At 33.9% G+C, this 16497-nt stretch overlaps 1 protein-coding gene across 1 annotated transcript; it reads right to left on the reverse strand.

Annotated features, from left to right (window-relative positions):
• Positions 1-55: 55 nt before the first annotated feature.
• LOC126654657 (DExH-box ATP-dependent RNA helicase DExH3) lies at positions 56-15578 on the reverse strand. Its single transcript, XM_050348593.2, has 19 exons — positions 15115-15578; positions 14877-15031; positions 14520-14607; positions 14170-14406; positions 13226-13321; positions 11395-11583; positions 11104-11263; positions 10877-11007; positions 9663-9833; positions 8984-9256; positions 7847-8041; positions 6146-6349; positions 4140-4209; positions 3895-4043; positions 2746-3054; positions 2599-2658; positions 1507-1659; positions 1312-1422; positions 56-748 (listed from the first exon to the last, which is right to left on the reverse strand). Exons 1-19 carry the CDS (start codon positions 15274-15276, stop codon positions 293-295), a joined length of 3369 nt encoding a protein of 1122 aa, XP_050204550.1. The 5' UTR covers positions 15277-15578; the 3' UTR covers positions 56-292.
• Positions 15579-16497: the final 919 nt, after the last annotated feature.

The raw sequence follows: 16497 nt of genomic DNA on the forward strand, positions 1-16497 counted from the left end.
ACTGTAAAAAAAATGAGATAATAATCTTATTGATTAAAATTAAAATGTAAAAAATAAAAAATAAAAAGCTCATAGATTACAAATACAGAGACTAAAATGGATATTTTACATACTAAATTGACATCAACAAAAGTATAATTATGTAGACCTGCATTTCTAATTCACTGCCTGCAAAATTTGAGATCAATAAAACTCTATAATTTTGAGTTTTTGTTGCCCATAACTTATGCAGGTCCATAGTGAGCTGAAATCTTCATTGCACTAACTATTTCTGAAGAGTCATATATGTTGATTAACCGCTGTTACGCTTACATCTTGGACGTTTTCCAAGAAGTTTTAACATGTTTTCAGTGACATCAGGATGGGAGGTGTCGTCACGGTCATTGGTGTGAGTCAACCAGGCGAGTGCCTCAATCGCAGCATCTCTCTCGGCCAATTGTTTGTTCCTCTTGGGTTTACCGACAAACTGCATTCCCTTGAACTCGACCAATGCCCGAAACTCATTTGTCTTGAGGTGTTTTGTTTTGTACTTTGGAGGGGAGTGTCCAGCTCTCATCAAAAGAGTTTGCAGCAAGCTTTTTGGATTTGTTCCGTCTTTGCTGAATCTGCTTTCATTCGACTCCTTAGGCTTCTTGCTTTCACGTCTAAACACAAATCTCCCTTCGCATTGATCCCCCGATACCAGCTCTTGAACAGCAAGCATCACATACTTGGCTTCCTTGAGAATGTCAAGGTTAGGATCTTGCAGCTGCAACATTGCAAGGTTATATCACTTAAAGACAACATTTATAAACCAAAATGCTACATTAGAATGTGCATAAATTGATGAAAAAGAACTGAGTTGAACACAGTATATCAATAACAAAAAAAACCCTCTACTTGGTAAATCTTAACAGGGCTTTTAGCGCAAAAAGGTTTGAAATACGAATGCCAAACTTAAGCCTGCTGAAGCCTGGAGAAAATGAAGCTTTTGACAACCAGGATAAGTGAAAATCACAGTTTGATAGTTAATCATAATTGTCCTGCTGCAAATATTGTTCTTCTACAAGTTCAGAAACATTACTTTTATGAACAATCAGCATGTAGATCGCATGTTCATGTCCATCATAGATAGCTTTAAAAAAAAAAATTATGAACAAATGTTTCACATACGACATGCAATATATTAAACAAACATAAAAGCAGATCAGCTTTTAAGACATACTGATTATTTTCTTAGCACGGATTCCATTTAATCACCTAAAAGAACCGAAAGTTAATAAAAAGGCTGATAAGCTTTATATTTATTTCCATTCCTGATTGCTAACTCACCTTCCTTTGAATGACCTTATCCAGTTCTTCTTTTAGGTTTAAATAGCACTCGGCCAAATTAGGATCCATGAAAAAATCAACATAACCGTCCAACATTTTCAAATGCCCAGCCTGCAAAAGAAAATTTTAATGACTACAAATCCAAAAGTCAAGGAATTTACAGCATTCTAAATATCTATCAGGAAATGTAATCACCTGTGCACCACAACTAAGAGCGCCGCCGAAAAGGATCAGTATTGAATCAGATACACCAGTTGAATCACGTATAAAAACTGTATTAACTTTGACTTTTTCACCAAAGACCAGCCATGGGTAAGGAATCGTTGGATAGCGTGCATTCACAGAATTCTGATGAAGAAATAAAGTCCTTATCATAACATAATATGAAATCATACATAAAATTCCATTAACAAGCAAAAAAATGATAAACAAATAGAACACACACCACATCAACGAAGACACACATGTACATGTAAGGTAGGATGTAACTATATCCTTGCAAAGAATATCTCCAATTTCTGATCTTATATTTTTCAGTTTCTACATTTCAGGAACTGCTCAACTAACAAAGCTTTCATGTTTACAAATTAAGAGACTGTAATATGAAGCATAAATTCTTGTTTTTATGCTCTTATAGGTAATGAACAATTCAGCAAACTGATGAAACCCTTGAGCAAATATTACAATCTAGATTTAAAAAATGCATAATCAGTAAGAACAATGTCAGCAACACCAAAAGCAGAGTCTTAAATGGGATTATTTAGAATTACAGAGGTAGGACTCTCTCTCACCCACACACATGCAACCACACCATTCTAATCTAAACTCCTTTGAATTCAACTTGAATTGTAAAATACACATGGAAGGCAATGACATGTGAAATCTCTGCAATATGAATTTCAGTATCATGTCAAAGTCAGAGGAGATCCCAATAAAATTGGACATGCTTAAAATCACGATTAAAATTCAACATTTCTAAATTTACATGCATATGCACAGCAAAAAAAAAAGACCAACCAAGCAGAAATCTGAGATTTGAATTTTTTTTTCCTGCCATATATAAAGGAAACCAATTCATACATCCAAGGCAAAGGCCCAATAAAGCGCATATGAGGCTTAACCCATTATAGACACTACAGAAGGCTAGCTGACTTTTAGAAAGATGGAGTAACCTTATAATCACCACTATGTGAATTCATCGTCTTTTGATGTGGGATACAGGGGTGCAGGCAAATTAGTTTACTATTATGCAAACCCATGCTCTTTGATTCCTTTGTTTATACTTACCGCGTATAGTAGAACTTGACCATCACCCATAGTCTTGAAAGACATAGATGTTTCTCGGTGCTGCACAAGAAAATAAAAAATAAAAATGTCATCTAACAAATTTCAGGATTGAGAAAAGGAAGCAACTTTTAAGTAGCCATTGCTTACCACTACTGATGCTATGCCGGGATAGAGGCCAGAGCATATGATTGCACGAACCAATGACTGGTTGTGACTTAATTTGTTGTTGATGCCAGCATCGGCATCTACTAACCCAGCATCTTTTAAAATGAAATTAAACTGCTTCCTTAGAGAATGGATTGCTTGAAGAGTTTGTGCTGAGAGAAAATTTCTCCAGCAGTATTCATATGCTGACCCTTCTCTTTCTGCATCTTTCCATCCCTCATATGCACGGACGAGAGCCATGTGATCGCTGTAATCCTTTGCAGAAAATCTAGACTTTGCCGTTCCAGCCAACTAAATCAAGGAGAAAAGAAAAGCACACTTATTGAAACATAATCTAAAACCAAATCTTCATATCCAATAATCACTTCGACTAGCTGTTTTACATAAAAGGCAATATAAACCAGAATAAACAGAGCAGTAACAATGAATGCAAGAATATTTCTTCCGAAGTCTTGGCTCCAAGGTTGCAGTTAAATATTTAACATCCATTCTAAATTAAATTATGTTTCTCTCAAACATAGTTTTCAGCGTTGCATCCAAGGAAAATCTTTTCTCCCAAAAAGTCCATTTCAGTTGTCATATGCCTATAACATCAGATATTTACTCAGCAATTTTCGATGGGATAATTTTAGCATATAACACGGTCAGACTCCAAAATATTGAAAGATTGGATGGAGTATTTTCGAACAAACAATTGTTTCACTCACCTAAATTACACTCTTTTTAGTTGAAAAACAAAAATGCAAAGCAATTCATGCGGAAATCTCTTCAAATATCATGAAATAATGAATTGCTAGCAAACAAAACTGTTAAATCACTTCAGACTCCTTACATAAAGAAAATATAGATGTCATATAACCCGGGAACTAGCAAATAAAATAAGGAAAATACAGCCGCATTGCAGGTTTTTAGTTTATTTTCATTTCTGCAGCAAGTTGTACATCTTCTGAGGACCCAGAAGTCGAAATTATAGCACAAACTAATAAATTTTAAACAAACAACAAGCATCTTACCCAAATGCATAGATAAAATGGTGCTTGAATATTTTTTCAAAACAGTTCCATAATGGCCTTAATAAGTACTACAAGTACAACTATGAAGAAACAATTAAACCTTGCAAACTATACTTACATCTTTTTTCTCTTGAGGAAGAAGGAAAGGATCCCGGACACTTAGACCAGATACTATTGTCAATACAGGGTCAAAGCAACGAAAGATAGCACCCATGATTAGCATTTTCCCAAGCTTGGGATCTACTGGTAGCATTGATAAGTATTTCCCTGATTAAACATAGGTGAGAATAAAAAATTAGCGTACACAAAATTATAGCAAGTGAAGCTTGTGAAGTTCTTGCCAGCAAAACTGAGTACACTCACCAAGATTAGTCAAATTTTCTTTCTCATCTAATGCACCGATCATCTTCAGAAAATCAATGGCATTTTGGACCTGTAACCCATCAAAATTTTAATATGTATTACTGACTGACAACTGAGGTAGCAAAGTATATCAAAACATGACATTATAGAAAGAAGTCTTTAAAAATAAGTCTCAAATCATTCGCAGTACATGCAAATGAATGAGAGAATAAAATAAGATCTTTCATTTACAATACCCGAGACATGTCATGTGATCTTCTAAATAAACATCCCTTTTGACAATATAAATGTATGTTTTAATGTCAAATAATTCAATATTATTATATGTTCTTAAATATTTTGTTAAGGGATCCATTTTCAATTGTTAAGAATATAATTGACGAATTCCTTTGGTATAAATACTTTCAGGCTGCTTGGTAATTAGATATGTGAAAGGGCATCACATATCGGAAGACCACCACCTCTATTTATTCTTTCGATCAGTATGAGATACTAACATACGGAGGTAGTGAGTGACAGGCTACTTGACATGAGATGTCAGAATACATATGTGGACATTCATGTGATGGATGTGTTATACTATGATGTATATCATGGTATAATGTCAACATATCATCATCTAGATCATAATTGTGTATATAGTCCTTTGACTTAAAGTGACACGGTTATTGTGCATAGGTGATTTTGGTACTTCTTATGACCATGTATTCGTAGGTTTGCAGCATGTGGTGGAACTTACTATACTAAGGCACAGTTTGAATTGAGGGTTTTTTAAATTCATGGCTTTTACTAAATCCATGGAATGTGAAATCGATGGATTTATGAATTTGCTATTTGGATTGAATTTAAAATTCATGGATTTATAGGGATATATTTGAAATATTTAAATTTTAAACACAATTTGTCATTCATTAAAAATGATGGATTTCGACTTTCCCACCTAGGAGGTGGGATTTTAAACAAGGGGTTTTGATGGATGAGGGATTTCCACAATCCATGGACTCTTATGACCTTTTTTCGTACTAAACGATTGTTTTCGGTGAAATCCATGGATTTTGTTCCTCCAAAATCCCTCAATCTAAACGGTACCTAAAAGTTTATTGAGAGAAAAATTGGATTTTAAGAGTTTATTCTTCATCTAATTCTGCAGGTTAGGATAACGTGGTAAGTAATAGAGTGAATGTAAAGAGATACACATATTGTTTTACAGACAGCAAAGGTTAACATAAGCATCATTGGAAGTTGGACGTTTAAGAAGTTGGATTCAACCACCATCACATAAGCTAAGGAGTTCTTTTTGTCAAGACAAGAAGGGTCAAGACAAAGAATTGTCAAGATCAAGAGTAGCTCAAACTAGCATTTTTGATTGCGACGATTCATGTGGACAAGCTAGAGACATTATCAGTTTGGTGCCTGAATAAAGAGAAGCTTGTTGAAAGTATTGTCTATTACAGGTTAGCACACGAAATCTTGTCATCTATGCATCTTGAAAACATTGGCATTGTGTGTTGGGGAATTTAGAAAGAAACATGAAGATGGAGGAAATTGATGAATTATCTTATTGATATATAACAACATAACATAATCTTTTATAGGCAATACATAACAAACAAACATCTAAATCTAATAAAATATTCATAAATGAAACAGAACTATTTCAAATTATAATTTACTAGCTCTTAATTCAAATAAAACAACGAATATTTAATGTTAAATTATTTTCAACATTGTGATCCTTGTTTGTGTTAATTTGATCAACTTAATTTGTATCAATAATAATTTAAATTTTTTATCTATATATTCAAACCCTACACTTACACCTATGCCAACAAGATAAACTTCTAGCTATAGTGATGTGGATTTGGAATTATGGAAAAAACAGATCGACAATCCAAATCATGGAATTTTCAATAAATCTGCCAGAATATAAAAGTGTGCGAATTAGGCGATATTTAGGTCTCAAATAGTTTACTTCCGCTACGTCATATAGACATATATTGACTTACCGTCAATGGTTCAGGTGGCTGGAGAGCAGCTGACAAGAATTCTGCTATACTTTTAACCTGTAAACTTTTTATTTGCAAGCAAAGAGAGTTCAAGGGAGTTCTCAGAAGTTCAGGGAGTTGATATTCAGCAAAAGCTTCATATACACATTTAGGGTAGAGATGATAACATTCACCTGGCTGCACTCGACCAGCTCTGCCTCTTCTCTGCAAACCAAGTATATCACAAACAGTAAATAGATGTAATGGTTTATGGGGCGAAAAAAAGGGTAAATGAACAAGAAATACTTAAATGCCATTAAAAATGTCAATTAAATCTAATCATTCCATACAAGCTAAGCTGCTGTTACTTTGCCAACAAAATTATAACTTTAAAACTGATCTATGTAACCTATAAGCAAACACCTACACTTATGTGAGACTATCGCAGATCACAGAAGCCCCCCCAGCACACATGCATTATTGTAAAGCTGGCAGTACAAACAAGTATGAGTAGGAAGGATTGAATTCAGATATGGGTTATGCATTATCACATAATCAATATGGATGGATATATGAAGTTACAAATTAATTGACTAGAATACTAATTGTCCCATGAACTTGTAGGTCATGGTCAATCAACGCAGAAATTAACTTTTAAGCCCAATTAATACATTAACTTATTCATTTTGGTTAATTAAACACTTTAGGTCAATTAGCTAATTGTTGTAAGTAAAGATTAAAGAAGAATTGCTGTCTTATGAAATTGAACATAGAGAAATATATATATATATACAATTCATAGGAGAGCTTTCTAATCTCTAGAATCATCTATAATTAACTACCTTCTTGTTTCTATAACCTTCTATTAATTACTTGGCCTAATCACTCAAAAACCCCTCACCTTTAAACTTTTTTTCAATTCCACCCCGATGTTGAAAATTTATCAATTTTACCCACTTTTGAATTTTCCGTTTTCAATTGTACCCCAATATTTTAATTTTCGTTAATTTTTTTACTTAAATGATGAAATCGTTCAATTAATTAAGTCTAAACATGAAATTAAATTCTTTTTTATTCAAAAAAGTACAAATAAGTCCTTTATTTTTAAAAACTAACTAAAAACCATAATCAAATTAACACTAATTTAAATTCTTAATTAATTTAACTAAATTTAAATAAATTTTAAAAATATACAATTAATATATGCGAGACATGGAGAATGTTTTAAACAAATTTTCAAACGCAAAAGACGTTAATTTAATTTTTCAGGGTACAATTGAAACACAAAAATGCAAAATAGGGTAAAATTGATAAATTTTCAACGTCAGGGTATGATTGAAAAAGGACTAAAAGGTCGGGGTTTTTTAAGACATTAGGCCTAATTACTTCATATTCTATAATATTCGAAATTATACTACAACAATATTAAATTGGGGATAATTGACCAAAATAAATGGATAAGCTTATGAACTAAACGGTTCAGAGAGTTCTTTTTCAGCTGATTAACCATGATATTCAATTACTTCATAGGGCATACTAGCATTTAAGTCCAAATTTCTTTCAACGTTACTAGTTTGGGATCTAATGCCAGACACCTTGTACAAAAAATTACAGTTGTAAACCAAAAAAGTTATAAGGTTCCAATCATGATTTGAAGCATTCAATTGAAAAATTCACGAATAAAGTCCAAGTTTAGTTAACACATGCTAGAAGAAAACTCACTTGTCGAGCAGAGGCTTGTGATATCCATGATGGCAGCAGACAAGGTGTATTGTTCAAAGCATCATAAGTGGTCTCTTTTGCTTTTCCACAATCAACCACAAAGACTACGTCATTTATTGTGATGCTTGCCTCTGCCATATTTGTGGCAAGAACTATTTTACGTACATTGGAAGAAGGTCTCTCAAATATGAGTTTCTACACAAAAGCAATGACAGAAGCAGTGAAATAATATGAAAATAAGTCATCACCCCAAATGATGTTAACATACGACAGTGCAAATTATAATTTTTTCAATTGCGTGTATGCAATTAATTATAGTGAGACCACGACAAGTAATATAATATTTTATAGGACACTACATATATGAGAGGAAAATTTAGGGCGACTGCTTCTTTTATGATCAATTAACTCATTCAGTTTCAAAAAATCAGATTTTTTGACAAATGGATTTGCTGTATGCCAAAGTAGTATTTTGACCTATATGTGGGTATATGATTCCAAAGCTTTTGAGGGTTCTGTTTATGTTATCCAAGTTGATTAGCACTGCTTTTTTTAGCATGTTCTGTTGTTCTAGCATGTAGTTCTTTGTTAAGTTGGAGAACCCATGTCATCCACAGGATTCAGACCTTATCATTCAGGTGGATTGAGGAAGTAAAACTCATCACATTAAGGTAAAAATTAAACCAAGTGCAGAAACATGATAAAAAAGCACCTGAAATCAGAACGAGAAAACAACCTAAATTCATAGCAACAGCTTTGAGCTATTCTCTGACCTTTTCTACCTGGTGGATTTGTTGCTTTCGATTATTTCAATGTCACAGCATTTAATTAGTTTACTAAAAGTGGTATTGCAACTGCAAAATGACATTAAAGGAAACTAGTGCCAACATAATATAGAATATGAAATAGATTTTACAATGTATTACTTAATAGTAGTTGGGCTCAGTGTATCAAGATTCATAATTACATAAATGTCGATCAGTTGGCTGGGTCTTTTCAAACAACCGAGCACCTCATCAATGTCCTTTAAATCATAAGCTTAATATGCACAAGGCAAATCCTCAACCCTTAGACAACTTAATTACAAGCATAATAAACAAGCCAAAAAAACGGCAGATCAAACATAAGCAGTCTTACCTGTTCAGAGGTTGCCATAGAACCATGACATGTTAAAAGCAGAACCCTGTTAGGATCTCCCAAAAGAGGATGAGCTTTAAGTTGATCCCTCAAACAGCTAATATCCTCCCAACCAGTCATGAATACCAAGACAGCACCAGGCCGTTCCTTCCTACATATTTGGCAGAGAACTGCCTCAATAAGGTTAAATCCTATGCAATCAGGCATCCAGCATGCCAATGAATCACGTGCCTTGGAGCTATAACTCTCAAAACTTGATTTATTTAGAGCATCCTGTACGGCCAAAAAGTCAGCTTATTTCAGCAAGACCTTCAGAACTAGAGTATGCATGTTCTATAGAAAAATATGTTTCTGACAAGTGCAAGGAAGTAATAAATAAAAGGTAACTAAAAATAATCTTGCGAGCGATCTGACAATGCTACATGTTGAAGGGATAAAAGTTCATGGGGAAACAAATTTTTCAAATCCTTCATACAAGAAGCATGCACATTATAACATTCAGTAGTAAAAGGTTTATGATTACAATCACATAAATATATCTTCTTTGAAAAATAGTAATGAAAAGAAAACCATAACACAGATACTGAAGAAAATCAAAACACTCATTTGAAATCTTAGAAGAAATCCAACCATACTAAAGCACGAACTGTCTAGAAGTAACCAGTTGTCAATGTCATACCTCAACAAGAGTAGTAATCTGGTTTTTCCTTTTTCGTGGTGCAAGCTGCCTCTGTGTTTTCCACATTTTGTCTTGTCCATAATCATCAATCTGATTAAATGATGTTAACTTATAACCAGTCATTTCCAGCACATCTTCTAAAAAATGCGACCTCACTGGATATGTAAATCCCTGAACAATACAGAAATGTGCTTAAGAACCACAACAATGGTGCAACCGTGCAATGCAAATCCAAAGCATGTAATTGCCTCTGCATGGAAATAACTAGATGATATGATTGGAGAAATGTACATTTTTTCGTTTTACCAATATATGTCTGTTTCTTCATGGGATAAAATCAAGAATGAACCTTCACTTCAAGCAATTTTAAGGAAATTGGCACATGAAAAATTAACTATCCAACTTTCCTTGCATATTGAAGCCACAAGACATAGTTCAATTGTGAATTTAAAACATTTCTAAGCACATAAGATATATTCTCATATGCAGATTTTCACCATGGCCCCCGCATAGCATCTCTTGTGTCTTTGAGTTGATTAAAAATCACCAAGCTAAGCCAACAACAATGACACTTGAAGAACAAATGCAATTACTACCTAGAGATGAAAACCATAGTCAATGAGAGTCGATCAAAAACATGAAAGGTACATGGTGCAATTTGGCCCTCAAAATTATGATAGTCGATCAAATCAGCCTATAGATTCTCTTCGGTCAATTTAGCATGCAACTTGGTATTTTCAGCTCATTTTAACCCTTTTATGCCCCTCAACTAGGAAATTAATGAGCTAAAAAATGGAAACTTGTGTCCAGGAACCTTCCCAGAATAATAATTATCTACTCAATGATCGACAGGTCCAATTCACTTCTCCATGGACAACAGGAAAGTTATTATATTATCAAATAACGAATTCCCCAAAAGCTTAAGCTATTAAGTGAAACTTCAACTATGGTTTTATAATCTTTAACACACCTCTACACGTAATGCCAATTAAACTTGTTTTCATGAACAAATACAGAACCATCTTACTTGTGCTCAAATATTTAATTAATAAAATGGAGGTTGCCAAGAATCAAACTCTTTCGATTAAAGAGGCTATGATACTACATCAGATAGCCAATTCACCCAAAAGCTTAAACTATTCGGTGAGATTCCAACTGTGATTTTATTATCTCTAACATATATGTACAATAAATGCATCTAACTTCTAGCTTACAGGAATATGAATTTTTGGTGCATCGCCAAAATAGTTGGAAAACAGTTCCGCATTCAAAGTGGCACTCATTAGAATCAGTCTCAAATCCTGACGGCGTGGAAGAAGATCCTTGAGTACAATCAATAGAAAGTCTGTTACAAAGAAGTTGATGAATGAAAAATAATTCAAGACTAAATTAAGCTGCTTCTGAAAGAAAACAAACAAGAAATAAATAATTAGGGCTCTACCTTCATTCATGCCTCGCTCATGAATTTCATCGACAAAAACATGGGTTATACCACTCAAGTTTCTATCACTTAGCATCCGTCTAAGTAAAATTCCACTGGTACAGAAAAGTAAATGCGTGTTTTTTCCTTTCATACCCTCCAGTCGAACTTTGTATCCAACCTAACAAAAAATTATCTGTTGTCGTATAGCAGAAAGATAAAGAGGCTTTCAATTGTAATATTTTTAGCAGAAGAATCAAGAGTATTTCTCTGTGCTAGTAGTGTTTTTGCTTTGAGAGAATTAACACTTACCGTTTCTCCAAGAGGCTCTCCTCTCTCTGCAGACACCCTGTCTGCAACAGCCATGGCAGATATTCTTCGAGGCTGTGTGCAAATAATACTGCAGAATGCCCCACGCCCAGATTCTATTTCTGACTCCAAAATAAATTGAGGAAGTTGAGTTGTTTTGCCACATCCAGTCTCCCCGGATACTACTATAACCTACCAACACAGTAATATGTTAAGAGCATTATATTAAAGGAACTGTGTAATGTCTATTAGTTATAGCAACCAAAACATATGATATCTAAAAACAATAAGTTCCATGATTCAAAATGTTTAAATAACGCTTTGTGTTTCGATTTACATGGCAATTCACTATTGAGTTTCTCTTGTTTATTTATATCTTTTCCCCTACGGAACAACTATTTCCTTTTTCTTCTTTTTTTTAGATTTACTGCACTAGTTTTCACTTTTCAGTTATACTTTATCCTATTTTGCTATTTTGTCTCAGTTTCACAAACTGTGCATCTAAAAAGAACAGCATAACAACTTCCAGGAATCCTATTTTCACAGCTTTATCTCATCATTAATTCGCCTAGAAACAAAGAACTTCAACTCTACCCTACTTCATTTGAGGCAATGGCATAGGTGAGACACTGAAGCACTTTGCATCATCTTTCCATATTTTTATCCAATTGCTTGCAACACTTCAATTAAATGCAGACTGGCCCTAACATACCATTAGGATACCACTCTTAGAAACCATATAGAATTAGAAAATACTAATTGGACACATGGCATCATAGATTGTTTATCAGCCTCCAAGAAAATGCATCAATTCTTAACCACCGCCTATTGGTTTTCATCCCTAAACAATATCTAGTTTTCCTATGATAGAGCACCAAGACTTTGCACCCATGCTTTGTAAAACAACCAATAAGATCAAGAAGCATTAATGCTTAGAAATTTCCAAGATGCATACAAAACCAGCCAAGCAAGTAGTGCTACTATAAACTGGCTGATCCATCAACATGTCAGGTGTCCTCTGCTAAAGGAAAAAATCCCACAAAAACTAATTCTAGGAACTTGAAGCAGTTACCACATGCTTAAATAAACCCTAATACTACCATGAAATAGTTTTGTCTAAAGATATATATTCAAAATTTCACACAACTAGTTTCTTTCCGATGTTTGCATCATGAGCACTTTTCATTAATATATATTCACTTCAATATTAGCCACACACTTCAGACTTTTACTCCCTCTATTACTCTTTAAGACTTTAAACTATTATTTAGACGAAATATCAGCTCGATATAAAACTCCAACAAAAAACTGTGTATATCAAGCTAATCTCTACCAAGTTAATATGTTATCCAAGTACAAAACTCATCCAGAATTTCAAAATATAGTCCCTGCGATGATTCTCAATCATAATTGTCAAAAAAGATAATTCTCAATCAAAAAATGTTGAAAGAAAATCAAACTGTCATGCCAGAGTTAACATTGAATGGGTGAAAAATATTATCTAGGCATTAGCTGTGATTTTTATTGCTTATTTCATTTGATTATTTTCTAAACACTCATATTTTTCAAATAACTTTGCATCATTATGAAAAATAATAACACCATCAGTTCTACCCTCCTTAGCTACCCTCAAACTACTTCCAAGATACTTAGAAACTAAGTCAAATCAAATATATACTAAAACTTACTCATCAGATCATCACAGAGTGACTATCAAAGAGGAGAGACCAAGCCATTTAAAAATTAAATTTGAGAAAGATAATTTCTTTCTTCCACATATGCAGCACCACTGACATCTTAGCTAAAGATGGACCTATTAGTTTTACAGTCCAACCTGATTCCTGGCAATTGCTTGGAGCAGTTTGTCCCTTTCCTTAAATGCTGGTAGAGATTTGCGGAAGTCCGTCAACCTCCGGCCTTCAGGAGACTCCTGTAAAACGAGCAATTCATTCAGGAAAAGTCCTAATGATTACAGTTGTTTCTTTACCAACTCCACATATTCAAATACTATATGTCTGCATAAATGAATATGAGAAGAAAGATCCTTAGCAGGGATCCCTAGATAAAAAAAGTTGGGGAACATTATGGATACAATATTAAGAAGAGACCCAATCTCAGTTCCACTTTCCACCCCATAATATAAACTCAGTTGGCTTAGAGAGGAACCAGTTACCAAACCTATAGTTCCATGACTGTTGGCACCAATGCCCAGGAACTCTAGCTTTCTATAAAACAGATAGACCTACAATTGCATCTTGTTTTACATAGGAAGTTCCGCTGAAGAAAATCCAAACCACATTTCCAAATTAACCAGAATGTTCATCATACTTTGGAAATAAATCAAGTAAGATGTTAAGGAAGCAGCCGAAAGAAATACAAAGAGAGTTGCTTTTAGTTTCACTTCATTCAATTCCAGGATAAATAGTGATATACTTCTTGCTTAAATAATGTTTTATAATTGCAATGAATAGGTTTAGAAGAACTTAGTCGGAAAAGATATTATTTACTGAAGAAATCAAGGATCAAAATGCAGAAAATAGATCAAGGAATCAGCAGATTTTCCTTTTGGCCTCACCAAAAAATTTAAAAATGGAAATACGAGAGAAGAGTGGTGAAGCCCGGAAGAATTTGTTTTTTTTTCTTTTTTCTTTTTATTGCATGCATTCACTCTGTAAATGTCTTAGAAATCTTGAGGATTGATCCATGGGTTACTTAAATTTAGAAACGAAAATTAGAAACAAGCATTAGTAAATCATCTTAAGACTGAAAAAAGTGAACCTGCCAAGCTCTCTGCATATTACGCATCTTCAAACTCCTTCTCTGAAGAACCTTCTCCATAACAGAGCCATCTAAGAAAGACTCTGAATTTTCATCTCGATCAACCTCTTCAGCTTTATCAACAACTGTAGCATCAGGTGCACCATCAGCAACTTCTCCACAATTAAGTCGAGCTCTGTCAAGATGTTCCTGAAGTAAACTCTCTACCCTCCTCTGTAAGCTTAGCGGAATGACCACCTTGACAAAAAAACAAACAACTAAGTAAATCTAACAAGACCAAAATAAAACAGAAACTAGATAATGAGAAAAGATACAAATGCACCAAAATGTTCGAGAAATTATTAACTCACCTCTCTTTGAGGCCGCTTGTCATCCAAATCTGGCCTGTAGTTAGGAAGTGGAACCTTGCAAGCAACCACCACTTTTCCATACATTTCACTAGCGGAGAGAGCAACCAGAATATCAGAGGTAGTGTATGATATATCAATGCAAACAATAACTCATGTGCAAGAATTCAATTGAACTGAAGTTTTACAAAAACATGAAAACTTTGGCATGGTTTCATTTCTTTATATTATTTTCTTTAAATTTTTGGCTTTTCCAGAGTTGAAAGAATCGAGTTTTCACAATTAAAAACTTCCAAACACAACAATTGACTAAATAAAACTCATTCCAATTGGTAATTCTTTCACTTCCAGCAACATTACCTGTAAAGTCCCATCCTTTTAGCAAGATTAGAAATCTGCTCATAATCCCTTCTATCCTTCCTATCTCTGGACACAATTTCCTGGTCAGTTTCGCTGCGCAATAGCAAGCTGAGCTTCCATTTCCACTCGTCAATATTGGCCACGGAAGAAGAAGCCTGAAAATAACAATCCATACTTATCAGAAATTAGTTTCCAACCTAAAATAAAAAGATAAATTTAAATAAGGGCAAAATTAAACCTTGTGGGTCTCGAAATCGCACTCATACTCATCGTCAGAGAACTGCTCAGCAGCGTAGTTGGAGAAAAGGCGGCGAGAGAAGAAGGAAGTGGAGGGTTTTGTGTGATTGTTAGTGATGTAATTAACGAGGAAGAAGCTTCTTAATAGCTTGGGATTCGGCATTCTAACACGGGAATAAATAGAGGCATCGTTCTACTGCCTGCTTTCTTTTACCAGGTCAAGCAGAACTGATGCGGAAGTGTAGCTGGTTGTATAGAACATTGAGTTAAAAAGTGCACACCATTTGCTCGACGAAATTCCTCTGTGGATTAAAAGTTTTTAGCTTGCTACTACTGATAACGGCAGTGAAGGAGCCAAACAGAAAGCTCAAGAAATCGACTATCGAATTGCTTCCGCCAGTGACGCTTCGCAACTGCAAACTTTGTCGAGCAGAAACCGAAACCGAAACCGAAATGAAAATTTTTAAAATCGAACCAAATTCATATTTTCAATTCGGTCTAGTTCGATTTTTCAATTTGGGTTGGTCCTATAATTTGTATAGAACAAAGGATCAATTTACTCCCCTAACTTATGTCATAGTTATAAAAAAAAGTTCAAAAGCTGGAAAGCCGTATCATTTATACCCCAGACTTGTCAAAACCATATCAAAAAACCTCTTTTGCTGACGTGTCACATTAATTGGAGAGTAAATTGCATAAAAATCATAATTTACTCTAATTAATCATAATTAAATGCTAATTAATTATAATTTAACTAATCAGATTAGGGACCTTTTTGAATATTTTTTTAGAAAAAATTAATTTTTTTGTCAGTTTCAGGCGAGCAAGAGCAATAGCTCCTCGGTTTGTTCTTCAACGAGGAACGATTTGCTCCTCGTTTTTGTGAGGAGCAATAGCTAATATTAATTTAATATGTAAAGTTTTAAAATTAAAAGGATTAAGTTGTTTTTTCTTTAATTATTATGTGTTAGTTTAAAAAATTAAATATATTTAGGACCATTTTAAATTTTTTTACCATCAAATACCAATTTGACAAAAAAATACCTTCAAATACAGGAGAGTGTGTCTCACTCTCTAGGGTGAGAGTGGGAAGGGAGGTTTTTAAATGTTTTAAATTGATAGTAATTTTTTTTTGGAGTCTCTAAACATGAAAAACTAATAGTAATTAAAAATTGTAAAGGCTAGACAGATAAAATTCGAAGATAGATTAGTGCATATTTAATCTGCCATTAATAATAACGTAAGTATCCCCCTTCCCCCGTACTTTTATAGATAATATAGACTATGACACAAGTTCAGGTGGTAAACTAATCATTTGTCAATTTGTATTTGGTTAGATTTGATATTAAGTTTGAGTTGGTTTTACAAGTAGATGTCTTATTCA

Source organism: Mercurialis annua, linkage group LG1-X (genome assembly GCF_937616625.2).
Source record: "Mercurialis annua linkage group LG1-X, ddMerAnnu1.2, whole genome shotgun sequence".
In the NCBI taxonomy this organism is placed as follows: domain Eukaryota; kingdom Viridiplantae; phylum Streptophyta; class Magnoliopsida; order Malpighiales; family Euphorbiaceae; genus Mercurialis; species Mercurialis annua.

Excerpts from the sequence above, each read along its gene's own strand:
- LOC126654657 (XM_050348593.2), bottom strand. The coding sequence starts at position 15,276 with ATGCCGAATCCCAAGCTATTAAGAAGCTTCTTCCTCGTTAATTACATC. Across the intron at positions 9,834-10,876 it reads CACCAAAAATTCATATTCCT|GGATTTACATATCCAGTGAG; the intron begins GTAAGCTAGAAG and ends TGTATTGTTCAG. Across the intron at positions 1,423-1,506 it reads CTCTTAGTTGTGGTGCACAG|GCTGGGCATTTGAAAATGTT; the intron begins GTGATTACATTT and ends TTTCTTTTGCAG.